Here is an 18,903-nt window from a genome sequence, read left to right on the forward strand (position 1 = left end):
TATACTTCACTCATCATGGTGTATATGTTGACATGTAATGTTAATTCCAAACTCACTCTCGGAATGACATAATCTCATCACAATAAAATTGATGATGTTACTCTGTAAATGGTGATCACATCCGTCATCAATAGCCATAGAAACACTCTTCGCAATGTACTATACAACGTTACAATCGTTTGTTTATCGAAAGCGAGCCCATAAATCATTTTTAAATGTTCATTAGAGCATACATACCACATCAATAATTCATCATGACTTCAATCACTCACACAAGACACTTCAACCATAGCGACCACAAGATCGATCACAACCTATGATGATGATAGAATTAATTACAAGAACGAGAGAGGAGAGTTATACATGTTCACAAGAAATAATGATTTCCGAGGACAGTAAGCAACTCGCATTCCATGAAACAATCATTCCAATGAATAAAGCTGATGATTTGTTGTTTGAATGATCAATATATCAATCCGATAGCATTTCATTCTGTGAAATAGTTATCACCATCATATTATCAAGCATACTATTGCACCACAGTTCACTTGTATTTTCAAGTGATATTATTCGATTTCAATTACTATCACTCTGAATTGAAATCAAGTAAATAACAAACACGACTACAACAAATTACTATCAATTACAAGTCCAAACCACTATTCGACTAAACGATTTTTGCTTCAGTTTCTCAAGCAACTTCATCCAATAATTCCACAGTCATCGCATCAGGCAAGGGCATCTTGTTTAATTTCTAAATACTTATTTGTTGAGGTGTTGTCAATTCCGAAGAGTATGATGATGTAACTTGATAAGAATGATTTTCGCAGTCTTTGCTTCATTTTTGTTTCTTGTTGCAAAATCACGTCTAAAAATGTGAAGTATAAAATAGAGGTACCTAGACCAAGCGCTCGTTAGTCCCTTTGCATATTTGCCGGACGCACCAAAACTCCACAATAGTACCTATCATATACCCTCTACTCATTGTTAGAAAATGACGTTTCCGGAAAACCTGCATCACAGCGAAAAAGCGTTCGTGAGCTTGAAAAATCTTTTTCAAAGTAAAAAAGAAGAATCACTTATCTCTGTTTGTCACTTTTAGCCCGTTATTTTTTAAATTCATGGCTATTGGATGTAACAGAACCATGATTTCAAGTATAATAGGTGTAAGCAATTTATTGACGCAACACCAGTGTCCAGGTTTTGAACACAGCCATGAGCCTTATACTATCGAGTTTTTCGCTTGCGAAAAATTTCGCAAATTATGATGGCTATTTAGTGAGCCAAAAATTGTCCGCCTCCCCAATTGGTGTTTCATTTTTTGGACTTTACAAAACAACGATTAGGAACATTGTTGTTGTTCTTGTCGTTATGTGGGTTGGCTTGCGTGGTCGTCTAACAAAAAAACCACAAAAAATGGCTCTACAATCATCACGGGAAGCGTGCGAATCGCGAATGTTGGCAACAAGTGCACAACTCAATCACCCATTCAATGTTTTTATTTCATCCAATAATGAAGTTTATATTGCAGATTTCTGTAATCATAGAGTTAGAAAAATTCTCACGAATGGAATGATCACAACGATTGCAGGAAATGGAACTCAAGGATACAACGGAGACAATCAATTGGCAACAAATGCACAACTCAATGGTCCAAGCAGTGTTTTTGTTTCATCCAATAATGAAGTGTATATTGCAGAGTACTGTAATCATAGAATTAGAAAAATTCTCACGAATGGAATGATCACAATGATTGCAGGAAATGGAACTGGAGGATACAATGGAGACAATCAATTGGCAAAAAATGCACAACTCAACTTTCCAATCAGTGTTTTTGTTTCATCCAATAATGAAATTTTTATTGCAGATTACTATAATCATAGAATTAGAAAAATTCTCACGAATGGAATGATCACAACGATTGCTGGAAATGGAACTCAAGGATACAATGGAGACAATCAATTGGCAAAAAATGCACAACTCAACTTTCCAATCAGTGTTTTTGTTTCATCCAATAATGAAATTTTTATTGCAGATACCTCTAATCATAGAATTAGAAAAATTCTCACGAATGGAATGATCACAACGATTGCAGGAAATGGAACTGGAGGATACAATGGAGACAATCAATTGGCAAAAAATGCACAACTCAATGGTCCAAGCAGTGTTTTTGTTTCATCCAATAATGAAGTTTATATTGCAGATTCCAAAAATTATAGAATTAGAAAAATTCTCACGAATGGAATGATCACAACGATTGCTGGAAATGGAACTCAAGGATACAACGGAGATAGTACCCACCAACCATCACTGTCACATTTCTCTCCTTTCATTTCACATATATCGAAACATGAAAGAGACATGATTCCCAACACCAAACTCATTGTTTTTCAACCACTTTTTGAAAAACTTTATCCTCATTTTCATTCCACAATTCTGAAAGATTTGAATTTGCTTTCGTCCATGTCTTGTCATGAACATGAATCCATTCAACATTTCATTGATCTTGTTTTATATGACCCAGATAAGGTTGAGGAACCAAAAGATAGAAATGAATTACTGGAACAGCTGTACATTCTGGGACTCGCCCGGGGTGATTTTATGAAATGGAAAAATGATTATATTTCCATATTATTAGAGAAACACATTACATCTGACAATGTCATTGACACACTATTGACAATTGAACAGTTCTTGACAAAAAAACCCTCTCATTCGATCATGTCCAAGTTAAAGAATTATTGTTTGGAATTTATTCAAATGAAATTACGAGAAGGATGCCGCCTCTATGAAGATGAGAGAATGATGACTTTCAGTGTTGAGATTTTCAAACGTGCTTCCATCACTTCACTCACTCCAATTATTCTCGAAGACGAAAATGAAACCTCATTGACTCCACAACAAGCATTTGAGAAATTGTGGAATGACAAGGGTACAAGTGATGTCCGCATCAAACTCTCCCACAAGAACAACAATTCATTTATATATGCTCACAGAACCATCTTGGCTTCCCGTGGAAAACTTTTTGAAGCAATGTTTAACAGTGGATCCCAGTCACAAGATCTTTATTACGACACAGAGGAACTTATTTTCACACTCGTACCCCCCACACCTCAGGATGCAATTAGTTTGGAATATATTGTCAAATATTGTTATAATCAATTGGAACAAATTGAACCAGAACATGCCATTTCACTCATCTTGACAGCATCCATGAATGAAATGCCAGAATTAGTTTCTCTCGCATTTGCAGCCATTCAAATTGATTGCGATAATTATTTTGAAATTGCAAATTCATTGGATTTTGAAAATGATTTATTTTCAGATGTCATTCAAAACATGATTGATTTTGGAGTGCATCACAGGCATGAGTTATTCAAGGAAGCTGCAACTGTTCACCAATTACCTCTTCCTCTTTTGCACAAACTATTTGTCAAGCTCGCAAACATGTAATTTTAATATTGTTCTAATGAACTCTCGTTGTGTGGAAAAAAAAGATGAACAACCTGTATGCAAGCAACTACATTGCTCGCGTTGTCTACTACTCTCATCACGTTGCTGCTGTCTGTTTGGCTTACCCTATTTGTCGTTTGTGCTTTGGTCACGAAAGAAAAAATATGTGACATGTGACACAAACAAGATGTTGGGAATTCCTTCTGCGAAAGCATTACAAGAGAGATGACAAGTTGCGTCACGCTTTTTCAAATCTGCAGAAAAAAAATGAACAAATTGCAAGCACAACTTACCGAGTTGATCAAGACAACCATTTCTGAAGAAAATACCTCTTCCTCATCATCCATATCATTGAACAGGATTCAATACTTGTCAATACTTGATCATTTAGAAACAATCATTAAAAAACAAAAACAAGAATATTTATGGGAATTGATTCAACAAGTTCCAACAGAAGTGATGGTAGGAAATATTTGTCCATATTTACCTCTCGGATTTTTATTGAACGGATCCATGTTTTTAGTGTGTAAGAGATGGTATGAAGGAATTTATGAAAACGAATTCTTTTGGAGATTGCTTTTTACTCGATTATGGAAAGGATTTCACAAAGCTACAGAATACTCGCGTTCGCATTTGGAACATAAAAACCAGCGTCACGAAAGCATTCATGACCTGAAGTTCCTTGCCGCGGCATTTCAGATATCTCTGGAAACAAGTTCGCGAAAAAGACGGATTGGAAATATTTAAGAAAATATTGCGTCATGAGGAGAAGACGATTTTTGGAAGCCGATCAGCCCTTTGTTTCCTTCCAAACCACGATTTTCAACGGGTTACACATGATGAAAAATTATAGCAAGTTTTTTGACTGTTTTTACTTGAAATCGATGAGTTTGTTTGAAAATCATCGAGCTCGAGTAGAAGTTGATATTGATGCAGAAAAGATCATGACACTGAGTGACAATGATGATGACAATGATAACTCAACAATGAACAATGAATCCGATACTCATCATTCACACAGGCTTCCACTTTATTCATGTCACATTGAGTCGAACAAAGTAGATCGCGCTTCAAAAGAAACAGTCAATTATCTCAATGAAGAGAACATGTCAAAGGTGAGAGCTTGGTAATTCTGCATTGAAAAACCATGAGTGGTTGTATGTTCTTTTTGGTTGCAGTTCACTAGATATATTGAAAGAGGTATTGAGAAGCCGCTTTGTGCCACTAAAAGCAATGAAGATTAGAACGCTTGACAAGATGGCCAGTGTCTTATCATCGAATGGATTGTTTTGGTGAAATTTTTGAATGGTCTCAATAAATTTATAATTTCGCACATGTTGTTCTGAGTTTGGTGTTGCAAGACAAGCGAATTATCCCAACTTCAGGGTGAAGATCTTACTTTCGTTACATAAGGTTGAATTCAAGTAAATCTTGCACAACGCTGACACTATTCACAAGAATCAGCACTTCTCCTCTATGTTCGTATCGAAATTTCGAAACCAATTTTTATCAATGCAATAGATTCAAGGGATTGGATTGGTGGTATCAAAGCGCTGTCAATATGAGTAAATATAAATTTTGGCTATTCCACACATTGTTGAGAATAAAATAAATACTAATGGTAATGAAAATAAATTAATGAATTGTATTAGCTGTATTAATGGTAACAACTGTAAAAAGTATTTTATCTTTTCTTGTAAAGACAAGGCTTTAGCACTTCTGAATTCTTGGCAATTGGATCCTTAATTTTGGAGATTTCAGACCAAGGTTTCACTTTGTTAAACTCAAAGACGACAAAATATCCATTTGGTTGTGATTGCTTGTCCAATTTAAAACCAAAATGTTCTACCACGGACACGAATTTAGCAAAAGGATTCACTTTTTTTCGGGGTGATTTGGTCGCTGTAAGCTCTTCGCCTTCATCAGCCATCACCGACGAGTCATTGAGCTTTCCAGAGTCAGTATTACTGTTTGATTCGGAAATAAATCGTGATTCCAATTCAGCTACCCTCAAACATCCACCTACTTTACAAATTCTTGAAGCTTCCCTTAAATAATCGAAAAAATTTGTACCCATGAGTGACAATGAGAAAATGACACAATCCACAGTCTCGTCTGATAGAGGCGTCTTTCTCATGTCACAAGCTGTAACTTTTTCATTTGCTGCAACCAAATCGAAAGAATGTATCGTCTTTTGTTTTGCATTCTTTGCAATTTCAGCTTCTCCACAACCCATATCTGCCACTACCCACGAGATTGGTTTTCCATTTAAAAATTTAATCATATTCTTGACAGGTTGGAAGGGCCACTTTTCCATAGATTGTTTATATCCTTCATGATAAAGTGTGAATAGAGATGGATCTTTTTCAAAGAGTGCTTTAGCTTGATGACCAGTCGTGGTATAGAGCTTTTCATTAAGGAATCTGAATTTTGATGATTTGAGCTGGTCTTGAAATACTTGTTGAAGACTCGAAAGTGCACCATCATTCTTCTTGCCTTGCTTGTTGGTATAATTATTATTATTCGTACTCGAGGATGAAACTCCTATTTTGTTTCCGAGTTGTTGTTGTTGTTTACTTGTAGTATTGTAATGATTCGTCGTATTGATTTTTTGTTGTTTCTTTGGAGAAGGCTCTTGAATCTTTCTCTTCTTTGTAGATGCTTCCAAAGAGGATGAGGATTTTTGAAGAGGAGAACTCATCATCATACGATGATCCTCTTGTTCATCATCATCTTCATCAACGACCATTTCATTCTTTTTTTTCAAAGGTGTTGTTACGGGCTCCTCATTGTGTTTTCTCTTTTTATTCTCAATGAGTGAGTGAATTTTACGGAGTGAAGCCGATGATGAGGACGACGATGAGGAGGGCATTATGGTGGTTGGAATTTTTTGGATTTTAAATTTCAACAGTTAAAAAAGTTTTTTGAATTGGCGCCAAGTTGTGAGAAGGTTCCAAGATCTTCAAAACAACAGAAGGATCCATGACCGTTGAATGGGATTGGAACTTGAAGAAAGGATCATGCCAGCACAACAATCGTGGATGATGCAACTTACAAAAAAAATATTAATATTAATAATAATACTGTTTATCCGTTCCTTTATTATCCAACGGAAAACAAAATCATCATCTCCATCCAACACGAAAGATTTCAACAGTGAAATTACAAAAGGTTGATTGAATATTATTAAAATGATGAGAAAGAATGGAGCTACACTCCGATCCAAATTATTCGGAGCCTCTCATCACGAGGATGATTATTCATATTTACCGACCACAACACCCTCTCGGAACAGTGGAACAGCAACACAAACTCAGTTATTGATTGATAAAGCAGAAGAGGACGTGGAAAAGAAAGCAGGAACAATGGTAAAGGGAGTACGAGTTTTGAAGGAGATTGCTCTCTCGATAAATAGCGAATTGGCAGAACAAGACGCCTATTTTAGACAAATAGGAGATGATATGAGTAATACGAAAGGCGTACTAGATGCAACACTACAAAAATTGAAAATATTATCACAGAAAACTCATGGAATGCTCGGAATGTTCTGTCTCTTGATCGGATTTGTTATTTTCGTGCTATTCATATTATATACTTGGATAAGGTAATGCGTTCTTGATGAGAACAACACGAAATTTTGTTTTTTATACAGAAAACAGCATTTAATATCGTGAAACAATTGATCATGTAAATAATTATTTTGGAATTCCAAATAATTTACTACAAATGTAAATTACTGTGTAACAATACAATTAGAGATTAATTATGAAATAATGTTGAGTAGTAACAACAGCAATTAGAGCACCATACATCTTGTAGTTGTGTGACATGATGATTCAATCCATTTTACATGAAATCATTATTGGCGACAACACTGCTCAATTCTTCACGTAAATGAGAACTATCGATAGGCTTGTGATGCTCAGTTAATTGTTGAGCTGGCTGCGAGGATCCTTTTTCATCCAACAATTTCTTGGCTTGAACGGCTTGAGGCGTGGTTGGCCTGACAGAACTCTGGAGTGAACCAAATTCCAAGCTTAACTGCAAGAGTAGAGAGGGATTTTTGTACAATCTAGCCGCCTGAACCATGCAACGCAATAACTTGAGAGGGTTGTCATACTTTAAGATTTCATCAGCAATTTCAGTATTGAAATTTCTGTACAATTATAATTCCACACTTACCCCGAATATTTCATTTCCAATACTAAGATGTTTGTATGCACACATTCCAATGAACCATTATTGTAAAGACAATTGATAATAAGAGACGCTTTTGGGACACCACAATGTAAACACACTTACATGACACCACTCACATTGGGCATTTGCATGACCAAAGCAACATCTGCCGGACAACAAATACCACCATATGCAAACAATGGCACTAACAATTGTTGTTGTTGTCTCATGGAGAGGAGTAGACTTTTCGGAATTTCCTCCCTTGATGCCAAACTCTCAATTTGTTCCTCATTCAACGTATTCACAATATTGTCCACACTTTTGGATATTTCCTTAATTTGTGTGACGCAGCTCAGCAATAACGAAGAAGTACAAGATTCACCTTTCTGTGGACACCAAAACTCTCCTCTCGTTCTCAACATGTTGGCTCCTTCATGAATTCTCTTCAAAGCTTCTGGTAAATCACTGCAAGCACACATGTAGGATGAATGATGATCGGTTTCTGTGAATGTTGAAATAACTTGAGGTGAAGTCATTGCAGTTGTTAAATGTGTGTTTCGTTTTTCAACAAACGATTCACTCACTTGAACATTCATTTCATCACTTTCATCGATCATCATAATTCCCATTTCTTCACACAATTGTGCTACACATATGTTCAACAAGAATTATTTGTAAGTAATATTAAGTAATATTCAATATATCGATTGAATATTCATACAATACATTCATACAAACCTTCAACCAAATGTCCCTTCCTTATTCTTGCAATAATAGCTGTATTTGGAAATTGATTTTTAATTTCATGCAACAATTGATAATTCACATTCCAACTCGTGTTGTTTGAAGCCATGAGTATTGGATTTCCATGAACAGTACTGGTCGTCACAGGTGTTCTTTCCAACACGACCAGTAAAGCAGCAACCCCTGCTTGTTGTGCAATAAGTGCCTCTGTGATTGATTTGACTTCACAAATCATGTTCGTGATTTGAATTCCAGTAGTGGAGACCGACATGATTTTTTTTCAAAGTTTGAAAACTGCCTTGAAGATAACCCTCCCAAATAAATGCAATTTCCAAATCCCAAATATTAAAATTCAAAATGAATTAATTCTATTCTAATGTAAACATATTTCACGTAACTCAGAAATAGGATCAAAAAAAATGAATATTTTTGCATCTTCTTCATCACGTTGTCTCCGAGTCGCTTTTTGTCAATATAACATTCAACTGAAACAAGTGAAACAGAATCAACAAAAAGTTACGGAAATGTTGGGTCGTTATATTTCAAAAAAGATGAACAAGAATGATTCAGTAGATCCGATCATCTCTCCATCTTCCAAGTGTTTTGATATTTTAATCTTTCCCGAAATGAGTTTTACTGGATATTTATTTGAAAATAGAAAAGATGTATTTCCTTATTGTGAGGAGAAGGGAAAGGGATCTTGCTATGAGTTTTGTTGGGATTTGGCTCGGAAATATCATTGTGCTGTTGTGTGTGGTTATCCCGAAAAGGAACCAATCGTGAATGATCATGGCTCTTCCTTGGATCATCATGATCTTGCGGATGATGAGAGCATTGGAAATCATTACAAATTATTTAATTCCATGTATATCGTCTCTCCGGATGGTTCTTTTGTCAATTATAGAAAACATTTTCTGTATTGTGAAGATTTGAAATGGGCCAACGAAGGAGAAGGATTTAAAACGTTTGATTTTTCGCTAACTGAAAAGAAAGTACAAGTTGTAAATAATACTGAGCTCAACTCGACTTTTCAACATGTTCGTATTGGACTTGGAATTTGTATGGACATTAATAATGGAACAAATTTCTCGAGTGATTTTAAAAATAAGGAACTTGGTACTTTTCATAAGGAACAAGGCACAGAAGTGTTGTTATTCATTGCAAATTGGTTAGCCTCATCAGAGGAGCCTGAAAACTGCTTGTCACTTCAAACGTATTGGTTGAATCGATTAAGTCCAATGCTCTCGGAAACTATGCCAGTTCCTTATTTTGTGTGTTGCAATAGAATTGGAAAGGAGAAGGAAACACTGTTCGCTGGAGCGAGCTGTGTGATTGCAATGTCAAAAGAGAGTCCATTTTTGTTAAAATCTGCAGCACATGATAACGAATGCATCAAGATGGTGGAATTGTGGCTGTAATTGTGTGTGAACATTTTTAGAGCTTGAAAAATTCAGTTCAGATTCTGGATATTTCCATAATTGTTTGTTTAATAATAATAATAATAATTTATCAATTTGAATATACTGATGGACATGTCTTAAATGTCCTTCATGTTCGCTCTGTACGTCAAGTTGAGCACAAAAATTCTTCACATCTTCTAATAAGTTTCATTACGATCCAAAAGGGCATCCAACTTATCCAATTCAGAGTCAGGAACCAAATCCTCTGAAAAGATGATATTAGTGACTGTATAATTGTGTTGGAAAACATCAAACAAGTGTGGATTAATTGTGGAAATTTGTGTATCTTCCAAATAGAGATCAGTAATGGTCTTGTTCACCTTCAACATTTCACACAATGCTTTCAGTCCCTTATTGTCAATAATGCTATTCTTTGACAAGTCCAAAATTTTACAAGTCTTGTTATATTTCAACTTGATGCACAACAATTCAAGTTCTTTCAATGATGAAATCTTTCCTGCCAAATTGATTGAATTTTTCACTAACATTCGATCCAAATCCTTCTCAAATTGGTTCAATTCATGTTGATAAATGTCATCTTCATCTTGATTCTTTTCTTCGTCCGCAACTGGCTCCTCCTCAACGGCTGCAACTGTTGATGGAGAAGGCAAAGTTTGCAGAGGTGAGGTTGTTTGACTCTCTTCTCCATCTTCTGAATACAAGACGTATTTCGATCGAAGTTTGAAAAGATCATCCTTTTCAAGAGAAGCAATCACTGGCTTGTCCACAAGCTTAATATCTTGTGTAGCTTGTTCATCAACACTGACTTGTTGATTAGAGAATGTTGAACTTTCAGATCTAACACTTGAATCTTCTTGAGGAGTTTTAGAATTCACCAAATTCTCTTGAATCATCGTTGTAGCAGCAACAACAGCAGCGGAAGAAGTTGACAATTGTTGTGAATTTTCCAACACGAATGGTTTCTTTTTCAACTCTTCATGCAACGAACGAGATTTTTCAACTTCCTTCTTGAGTTGTTCCATGACAAGATGTTCACTTTCCAATTTCTTTTCATATTCTCGAACAAGTTCTTGCGATTGATCTAATTGATTAATCAAAGAATCGACTTGTTCTCTCAAATTCTCGAGTTCCTTCTTAATATAAGAATCATCATCATTGCTGACCGTGACAATTTTTTCAACCACTTTTTCAACAATCTTCTCAACTGGAACCATCTTTTCAACGACTTTTTCAACTTCAACCTTTTCAATGATCTTTTGAACATTTTTGGCAAGTTCGAGAGATTCTCTCAATTGTGAATTTTCAAGTTGAAGATTTTCAACAAGTTGTTGAAGTTGTTGTGATGTCGAGTCATTCTTGGACGAAACATGATTGTTCATACTTGTTGATTGATTCTTTTTGATTTCTTCAATTTGTTCTTTCAATACCTCAATTTCAGCATTTAAATCTTCCTTCACTTTTTCATGTTCTAACAATTCTTCTTGTCTCAATTCTTCCAAGACATCTCTTTCCATAAGGATGTCTTCAAGAGTTTTAGTGACACCATTTTCTTCAATGGTTGCTGCGGATGGTTGAGAAGAAGTGACCACCGGAGTTGATTTGGATTTTTTAAGTTTTTCCAATTCGTCTTTCAAGTTGGTATTTTCCAAAGTCAACTCCTCTTTCACTTTTTCATAATCCAACAATTCTTCTTGTCTCAATTCTTCCAACACTTCCTTTTCCATTGTGACATCTTCCAATTGTTTTAACAATGTTCCAAGATCAGGCAATGGCTCTCCGTCTTCGGAAAGTTTTGGAGTGCCTTCCAATTTTGCTTGTAATTCACTCACTTGTAATGCAAGATTGTCACGTTCCTTTTCAAGAGCAGCAATTCCTTGTTGTTCCACTGAGAGCATGTCATTGAGTTCTTCATTCCAACGTTTCAATTTTTCAAATTCTTCCTTCACTTTATCGTCACCTCCACTATTGATAATGTGTTGACCTGCTTCTCGTTTGTTCTTTTGACTCTCTTTTTTGAGAGTTTCAATTTCTTCTTCAAGTTTCTTCTTGGTTTCATCGAGTAAAAGTTGTAAATCCTTATTCTTCTTTTCTAATTGTTTCTTGACATCGGATGCTCGTGAATCTAAATTTACCAAATCGTCACGAAGTCCTTCATTGTCAATCTCAAGTTCTTTGATTTTCTTTTCATATTCTTCTTTTATCTTGTTCATGGTATCTTCATGATTCTTTTTTAAAGATTCCACAATGGACTTGCCACTTTCATCTTGTTGTTGCAATTTTTCAGTGAGCATCTTGACATGTTCTTGAACTTGTTGCTGCAATTTGGAATTTTCTTCTTGCAATTTCTTTTCAAGTTCTTCATAGTGTGAAATTTTGGAATCTTTGGATTCTGTTTCTTGACGTAACTTGTCCAACGAGTCAGAAAGCAATTGTTTCTCCTCTTCCAATTTCTTACATTGAGTTTCATGTTCTTGTTTCAACGTTGATAACGATTGTTCCAATTGTAAAATCTTGGTTTCGAGTTGAGTTTTCAATTCTTCAGCATTGGTAGCGACATTTTTCAATAATTCCAATTCCTCAATGGTCACAATTCTTTCATTCTCTGCCAATTTGAAAGGAGATAAATCAGTCATGGTCGTTGCTGTATTGGGAGAGCTCACACTACTGAGTTGACTTGAACTTTTAAACGTTGAAAGTCCATGTGGAGATTTTGGTGAATTTAAATCATTCTCGGCAATTCTTCGTTGTAAATCGAGTAATGCTTGATCACTCGAGTCCGAACCGTCCAAAGTAGGAGCATCTAGACTCAATTTTTCCATATTTGCCATTTTTTTAAAATCATCCAAAGCTGAAGTGGATTGAGTGGCAGCTGACAGGTTGCTACTGGCACGTGGACTGACAACTTCATTCTTTTTACCTCCCAATAGATTTCTAATACTGAATCGATGCTTTCGTTTGTTGCCTTGTGTTGCGAGCATGGCAGCAGAACCAGGCATGTCATCTGTCATTATCTCAACCTCTTCAGTACTTCCTTTAGAAACTGAAGAATCATTGGAAGAGATGGACACACGAGAGGGAGCCTCTTCTTTGTTTTGATGATTCGATGACTTGTCTTTTTTTTTCATTTTGCAATGATGATGATGTAAAATCACACTAATTTAGAAATTATTATTTTTTTAAAGTTCTTGTTGTTGCTGTTGTTAAACGAATATTATTTGTATAATAATAATAATATTAATTATAACAAAGAGAAAGAGGCTGTGTTGTATGATTCGGACACACTGGTTGTGAATAATCAAGAGAGAAAGAAGTCGAGAAAGACTCTCGATGATTGAAAGGTGTTCGTTTGATTGGAATTGAATTGATTGGAAGGTGTTCCTGTGGTGGTTCTCGTACGAGTTGAATGGAGAGAGAGGAAGCAAAATTTGTTTTTTTGAAAGTTTTCTTGAAAAATTGGTGAAAGGTGACTTATTTCAACAGTCAAAGACATGAAAGGCCAGTAAGAGACTAAAGAAAGAATACTCACCCAACAAGCGGTAACGTTTTACGAGTTTTTGAAAATGACAATACAACAATTTTAGAGATGGTTCGATAATAATTTTGAAAAGCATGAATTTTGGTGAAGAACACGTTCATGTTTGTGATTAAATAATAATTTATGTAAAACAATCATCAAGTGACCATCCATACATTCGTGCACCACCACACCACCTTATTTCTGCTCGTTGTCAGAACAAGTTGGTTGTACAACAACCTCCTTCTTTGTTGGCCAAGCGAAATTGAGTTTACGAACCGATAAAAACTCTTTCACCTCTTCATCTGTAATTTTGGCTCTTCTCTCTTGATGTTCTTTCACCATCTTGGTCAAAATATCAATGAGGATACCTTTCACTTGACCAGTCAACATTTTACCAGTTGAATACTTTTCACGAATTTCCTCAAAGAGAGCGTCATCTTCCAAAAAGAATTCCAAATATTTGAATGGAACATCCACACTAAGATTTGCACCATACTTTTCTTGTTCTTCCTTGGTTGCACCACCTCCAGAAAAGGCATGTTTGTTAATCTTGTCCTTAATTTGCTTTGGTGTATCGGTCAAGAAAATGGATGAATTTTCTGCAGAAGCTGACATTTTAGTTTTCGCACCTTGCAATGCAGGGAAGAATTTGGAGTGAATGAGAGATGGTTTTTGGAATCCCAATTTAGGAGCCACATCACGTGTGACTCTAAAGTATGGATCTTGATCAATGGCACATGGGATGAGACACATGATATCTCTTCTCTTCTTTGGCTTGCTCGAGGAGGATGACTTTTTCTTGGAATCTGATGAACCTGACTTGGTTGATTCATTCTCTGGGAAGATGTGAGGAAAGGCTGTATAAAAGGATGGAGCTGCTTGAATGGCAGGGAATGAGAATTTTCCAATATTGTCGGAATCGTTGAATCCGAACACTCCCTTGACTTGACTGGTCGTAACAGCCTTTTCAATTTGAAGAACAGTCTTGTACAAGTGTCCCATATATTCCATATTGGAGAAGATGAATGTCTTTTCTTTATCAAAACCACAAGCAATAATATCCTTGGCGTTTTCATAAGTGAGCCGATGAGCCTCCTCCAATTCCAAATTCTTCCACAAGAACTTTTCATCATCGGTCATTTGAATAACGAGAGGAACATTGAAGACATCTTGCAAATATTTGGTGAAGAGGAACGGAATCAAGTGTCCCAAGTGCATACTCTCGCTGGAAGGACCTCTTCCGGTATAGAGATAGAAGGGCTTTCCCTGTTCATAATAATCCAATAATTTGTGCATATCACGATGAGAGAAGAAGACCTTTCTCTTGAGGAAGTGATGAACAGGTCTTTGAGTGACCTTCTCAATTCGTTCCAATAAATCTTCTTGAATTTCTTCAGAACCGAATTGGACAATTAATTTTGAGTAGTCCACTCCCATTTCACTTTCTGCCTCCACGTCCCATGGTGTAATGATTTGTTCAGGGGTGTGCGCTTGTTCCGAAGATGATGATGGTGTGTTGTTGTTATTGGTTTCTGTGGACATTTTTTTTTCTTTTTTGAATTTGCACAGAGGATAACGGTGATGTAATTATCCAGAGCTATGACTTGTCTTCGTGGAAGTGAGTCTTCAAACGAGGTCGTTTCAAATCTTCGTTCAAGGTCTGGGAAAAATTGAGCGAGGGCTTTTTTGATTTTTTCATTCATCTTAAGAATCCATGTAACACAAGCCAACCTTATGTTGCTATACAACTCCACTCTTTTTTTGCATGACAACGTAGACATATGTGTGTTGTTTCAAAATTGTGGTAGAGTGCTTTCATCTTCTTGTCTTATCAATACACCAGTCAGTCTGAAATCCAGAAACCTCCTCCCAAGTGCTTTTATATTCTCGGTTTGTTCTAATTTTGTTTCGTGTTGTAATTGTGATTGTTGAAGGATTGATTTATTCTTTTCGTCCGACAACTGATCAATTCCTTATCCACCTCCAAAACAACACTTTTGATTCAAAGAATAAAGTCTAATAACAAAATGCAGAAAATCCCTCAAACACCAATCCTTTTCAAAGGATGGATGGTTGTTCATTTTGCTTCAACGGTCCCATTGAGACTAAATAAAGTTCAATCTATTTTTTTGGGGCTCATAGCGACAAAAAAATGGCTCTCTCTCTTCATTCATCGGAAGCATCCAAATATCAAATGACGAAGGCAATCCATGCACAACTGAACGCTCCGTTTGCTGTTTTTGTTTCATCCAACAATGAGGTGTATATTGCAGATAGAAGTAATTATAGACTTAGAAAAATTATGAAAAATGGAATGATCACAACCATTGCAGGAAATGGCACTCGAGGATATAATGGAGATAATCAATTGGCAACAAATGCTCAGCTTACATATCCATACAGTGTTTTTGTTTCATCCAATGATGAAGTTTATATTGCAGATTTCCATAATCATAGAATTAGAAAAATTATGAAAAATGGAAAGATCACAACCATTGCAGGCAATGGCACTCGAGGATATAATGGAGATAATCAATTGGCAACAAATGCTCAGCTTAAATATCCATCCAGTATTGTTGTTTCATCCAATGCTGAAGTTTATATTTCAGATACCGCAAATCATAGAATTAGAAAAATAATGAAAAATGGAAAGATCACAACCATTGCAGGAAGTGGAGCTCAAGGATACAATGGAGACAATCAATTGGCAACAAATGCTCAACTCTTTTATCCGTCCAGTGTTTTTGTTTCATCCAATAATGAAATTTATATTTCAGATACCTCTAATCATAGAATTAGAAAAATTCTCCCCAATGGAATGATCACAACCATTGCAGGAAGTGGAACTCAAGGATACAATGGAGACAATCAATTGGCAACAAATGCTCAACTCTTTAATCCATCCAGTGTTTTTGTTTCATCCAATAATGAAATTTATATTGCAGATACCTTTAATCATAGAATTAGAAAAATTCTCTCCAATGGAATGATCACAACCATTGCAGGCAATGGAACTCAAGGATACAATGGAGACAATCAATTGGCAACAAATGCACAACTCAATCACCCATCCAGTGTTTTTGTTTCATCTAATAATGAAATTTATATTGCAGATACCTTGAATCATAGAATTCGAAAAATTCTCTCCAATGGAATGATCACAACCATTGCAGGCAATGGAACTCAAGGATATAATGGAGATAGTCCCTATCAACCATCCCTTTCACATTTCTGTCCTTTCGTTTCACATATATCGAAACATGAAAGAGACATGATTCCCAACACCAAACTCATTGTTTTTCAACCACTTTTTGAAAAATTTTATCCTCATTTTCATTCCACCATTTTGAAAGATTTTAATTTACTTTCTGACATGTCTTGTCATGAATTGATTCAAAATGTCATTGACTTTGTTTTATATGATACAGATACGATTGTGGAACCTACAATGATTTCTGAAATTATTGAATACTTGTACATTTTGGGTCTTGCTCACAGTGAATTTATGGAATTGAAAAACTATTTTATTTCGGTATTATTGGAGAAACACATGACTTCTGATAATGTCATTGATACATTATTGATGATTGAACAATACTTGACAAAACAACCCTCTCATTCCATCATGACCAAATTGAAGAATTATTGTTTGGAATTTATTCAAATCAAATTAAGAGAAAGACATTTTGGCATCATAAGAGATCCAAGATGTATTCCTTATTATGTTGAAATTCTTGAAAAAAGTTCAATTACAAAGATATCTCCCATCGTTCTTGAAGAGTCAACTGAAAATACAAAATCACCAAACGAAATGATCAAGTCGTTGTGGAATGACAAACGTACGAGTGATATTCGAATCAAACTCACTCACAAGAACAACAATTCATTTATTTATGGTCATCGAACCATGTTGAGTTCTCGTGGAACACTTTTTGAAGCCATGTTCAATAGTGGATATGAATTGGAAGATCTGAAATATGATGAAAAAGATGAAATTTTGACACTCATTCCTTCCACACCTGAAGATGCAATGAATTTGGAATATATTGTCAAATATTGTTATGATCAATTGGAACACATTGAACCAAAACATGCCATTTCACTCATTTTAACAGCTTCAGCGAATGAAATGCCAGAATTGGTTTCTCTTGCATTCAAATCCATTCAGATTGATTGCAATAATTATTTTGAAATTGCCAATTCATTGGATTTTGAAAATGATTTATTTTCAGAAGTGATTCAAATCATGATTGATTTTGGAGTGAATCACAGACATGAATTATTCAAAGAAAATTCTGATCTTGATCAATTACCTGCTTCTCTTTCACACAAATTGTCGAGAGAGTTTGAAAATTTGTAAATATTATTTCTTCCACACTTGGCTCTGTTTTTGGTGAAGTCAATCCCTAATTGCCCTCCATAAACCAAAGATACGGTAGACCTAGTAGCTACAGTTGAGGACGAAGAGGATGACGAAGAGGAAGAACAACAGCCAAGAACACCAAAAAACTTCTCCAAGGCTATCGCAAGGTTGAAGGAAGGAGAACCGAGAAAATGTGCTATCAAAGCTCCATATACTCCACCACAACATGGATTTCTCTCATTAATTAAGTTTGTTATGATAAAGTTTTTTTTGGAAAGAAAAGGAAGCTTGTTCATTGTGAAGCAAATGTTAGTACAATTGCAATGTGAAATCCTTTCTGATTTCAGTAGCGTTGCAGCGATAATTTGTTGTGGTGGAAAAACTTCAAACAACAAAAAAAATTACGACCGTCCGAGGAGGAGTCGAACCTCCGTCAACGGATTCAGAGTCCGCTATGCTCACCGTTACACCACCGGACGCTTACGCTTTTTTATGAAAGTAAACGAGAAAACCGGACCTGGATAAAATTTGATGTTTATTAGACTTTTAAAAAGCAATCCGAAGAAGACCTAGAGTTCAAATGGCTCACAAATGTACTGTTGCACTTGACTCTATTGACATACCAAAATTTGAACAAGCGAAAAGAGAAATATACAGAGCTGGGTGATATGCTGAGGTCACATAAATGATGATTTTGCGTGCGACTTCCTTTATTGCATTGGATATGTTTCCAAGTATCGGCCTCCCACAGAGTATGATAGTTTTAGAATTATTAGGGACAAAACTCTTTTTGAAAATTCTTTGGAAGAGGGTGATGTAGTGATGGCAGATGATCATTACAGGACAGTCAAACGAACAATCAAAAAGGTTGGATGGGTGTGTCCTAAGCATGAAATTCAAAGGGAATGGAACCCTGACACAGATGTTAAGAAGAATACGCAACACAGGGCTAAAAGAAAGCTTGTGGAAACAGAACTTTCTAAACTCGCGAACAACTTTCGTGTCCTAGTAATACCATGGAAAGGTAGTGTGACTCATCACCAAAAGATGGTGTGGATCACTTGGTGTTGTGAAAATTCGAGTAACTTGATGAAGCGGAATGAGTATTAAAAATTCATCAGCTGTGAATTCTTTGGGAATGAGAAGAGTGGCATGTTCATTCCACTACCAGCTCCTTGAATAGGAATTCCTACGAGTGAGACTTCTTGAGAAAGTCCTGAGTTAAA

General features: G+C 35.8%; 9 protein-coding genes across 9 annotated transcripts; 5 read left to right on the plus strand and 4 right to left on the minus strand.

The window, feature by feature from the left end:
* Positions 1–1,416: 1,416 nt before the first annotated feature.
* C9374_009341 (uncharacterized protein) lies at positions 1,417–3,453 on the plus strand (the record flags this gene model as incomplete). Its single annotated transcript, XM_044699518.1, has 1 exon — positions 1,417–3,453. The coding sequence occupies one exon, from the start codon at positions 1,417–1,419 to the stop codon at positions 3,451–3,453; it is 2,037 nt and encodes a 678-aa protein (XP_044544692.1).
* Positions 3,454–3,720: 267 nt separating this feature from the next.
* C9374_009342 (uncharacterized protein) lies at positions 3,721–4,583 on the plus strand (the record flags this gene model as incomplete). Its single annotated transcript, XM_044699519.1, has 2 exons — positions 3,721–3,989; positions 4,307–4,583. The coding sequence occupies 2 exons, from the start codon at positions 3,721–3,723 to the stop codon at positions 4,581–4,583; spliced, it is 546 nt and encodes a 181-aa protein (XP_044544693.1).
* A 554-nt stretch (positions 4,584–5,137) lies between these two features.
* Positions 5,138–6,325, minus strand: C9374_009343 (uncharacterized protein; the record flags this gene model as incomplete). The annotated part of the gene is made up of 1 exon (XM_044699520.1): positions 5,138–6,325. The coding sequence occupies one exon, from the start codon at positions 6,323–6,325 to the stop codon at positions 5,138–5,140; it is 1,188 nt and encodes a 395-aa protein (XP_044544694.1).
* Positions 6,326–6,644: 319 nt separating this feature from the next.
* C9374_009344 (uncharacterized protein) lies at positions 6,645–7,061 on the plus strand (the record flags this gene model as incomplete). The annotated part of the gene is made up of 1 exon (XM_044699521.1): positions 6,645–7,061. One exon carries the CDS (start codon positions 6,645–6,647, stop codon positions 7,059–7,061), a length of 417 nt encoding a protein of 138 aa, XP_044544695.1.
* Positions 7,062–7,299: 238 nt separating this feature from the next.
* C9374_009345 (uncharacterized protein) lies at positions 7,300–8,647 on the minus strand (the record flags this gene model as incomplete). Its single annotated transcript, XM_044699522.1, has 4 exons — positions 7,300–7,572; positions 7,636–7,657; positions 7,756–8,278; positions 8,371–8,647. The coding sequence occupies 4 exons, from the start codon at positions 8,645–8,647 to the stop codon at positions 7,300–7,302; spliced, it is 1,095 nt and encodes a 364-aa protein (XP_044544696.1).
* Positions 8,648–8,795: 148 nt separating this feature from the next.
* Positions 8,796–9,794, plus strand: C9374_009346 (uncharacterized protein; the record flags this gene model as incomplete). Its single annotated transcript, XM_044699523.1, has 1 exon — positions 8,796–9,794. The coding sequence occupies one exon, from the start codon at positions 8,796–8,798 to the stop codon at positions 9,792–9,794; it is 999 nt and encodes a 332-aa protein (XP_044544697.1).
* Positions 9,795–9,973: 179 nt separating this feature from the next.
* Positions 9,974–12,922, minus strand: C9374_009347 (uncharacterized protein; the record flags this gene model as incomplete). The annotated part of the gene is made up of 1 exon (XM_044699524.1): positions 9,974–12,922. One exon carries the CDS (start codon positions 12,920–12,922, stop codon positions 9,974–9,976), a length of 2,949 nt encoding a protein of 982 aa, XP_044544698.1.
* A 587-nt stretch (positions 12,923–13,509) lies between these two features.
* On the minus strand, positions 13,510–14,856 carry C9374_009348 (uncharacterized protein; the record flags this gene model as incomplete). The annotated part of the gene is made up of 1 exon (XM_044699525.1): positions 13,510–14,856. One exon carries the CDS (start codon positions 14,854–14,856, stop codon positions 13,510–13,512), a length of 1,347 nt encoding a protein of 448 aa, XP_044544699.1.
* A 610-nt stretch (positions 14,857–15,466) lies between these two features.
* On the plus strand, positions 15,467–17,674 carry C9374_009349 (uncharacterized protein; the record flags this gene model as incomplete). Its single annotated transcript, XM_044699526.1, has 1 exon — positions 15,467–17,674. One exon carries the CDS (start codon positions 15,467–15,469, stop codon positions 17,672–17,674), a length of 2,208 nt encoding a protein of 735 aa, XP_044544700.1.
* Between the last annotated feature and the right edge of the window lie 1,229 nt (positions 17,675–18,903).

This window comes from Naegleria lovaniensis, assembly GCF_003324165.1.
Source record: "Naegleria lovaniensis strain ATCC 30569 chromosome Unknown tig038, whole genome shotgun sequence".
NCBI classification, from domain to species: domain Eukaryota; phylum Heterolobosea; class Eutetramitea; order Acrasida; family Naegleriidae; genus Naegleria; species Naegleria lovaniensis.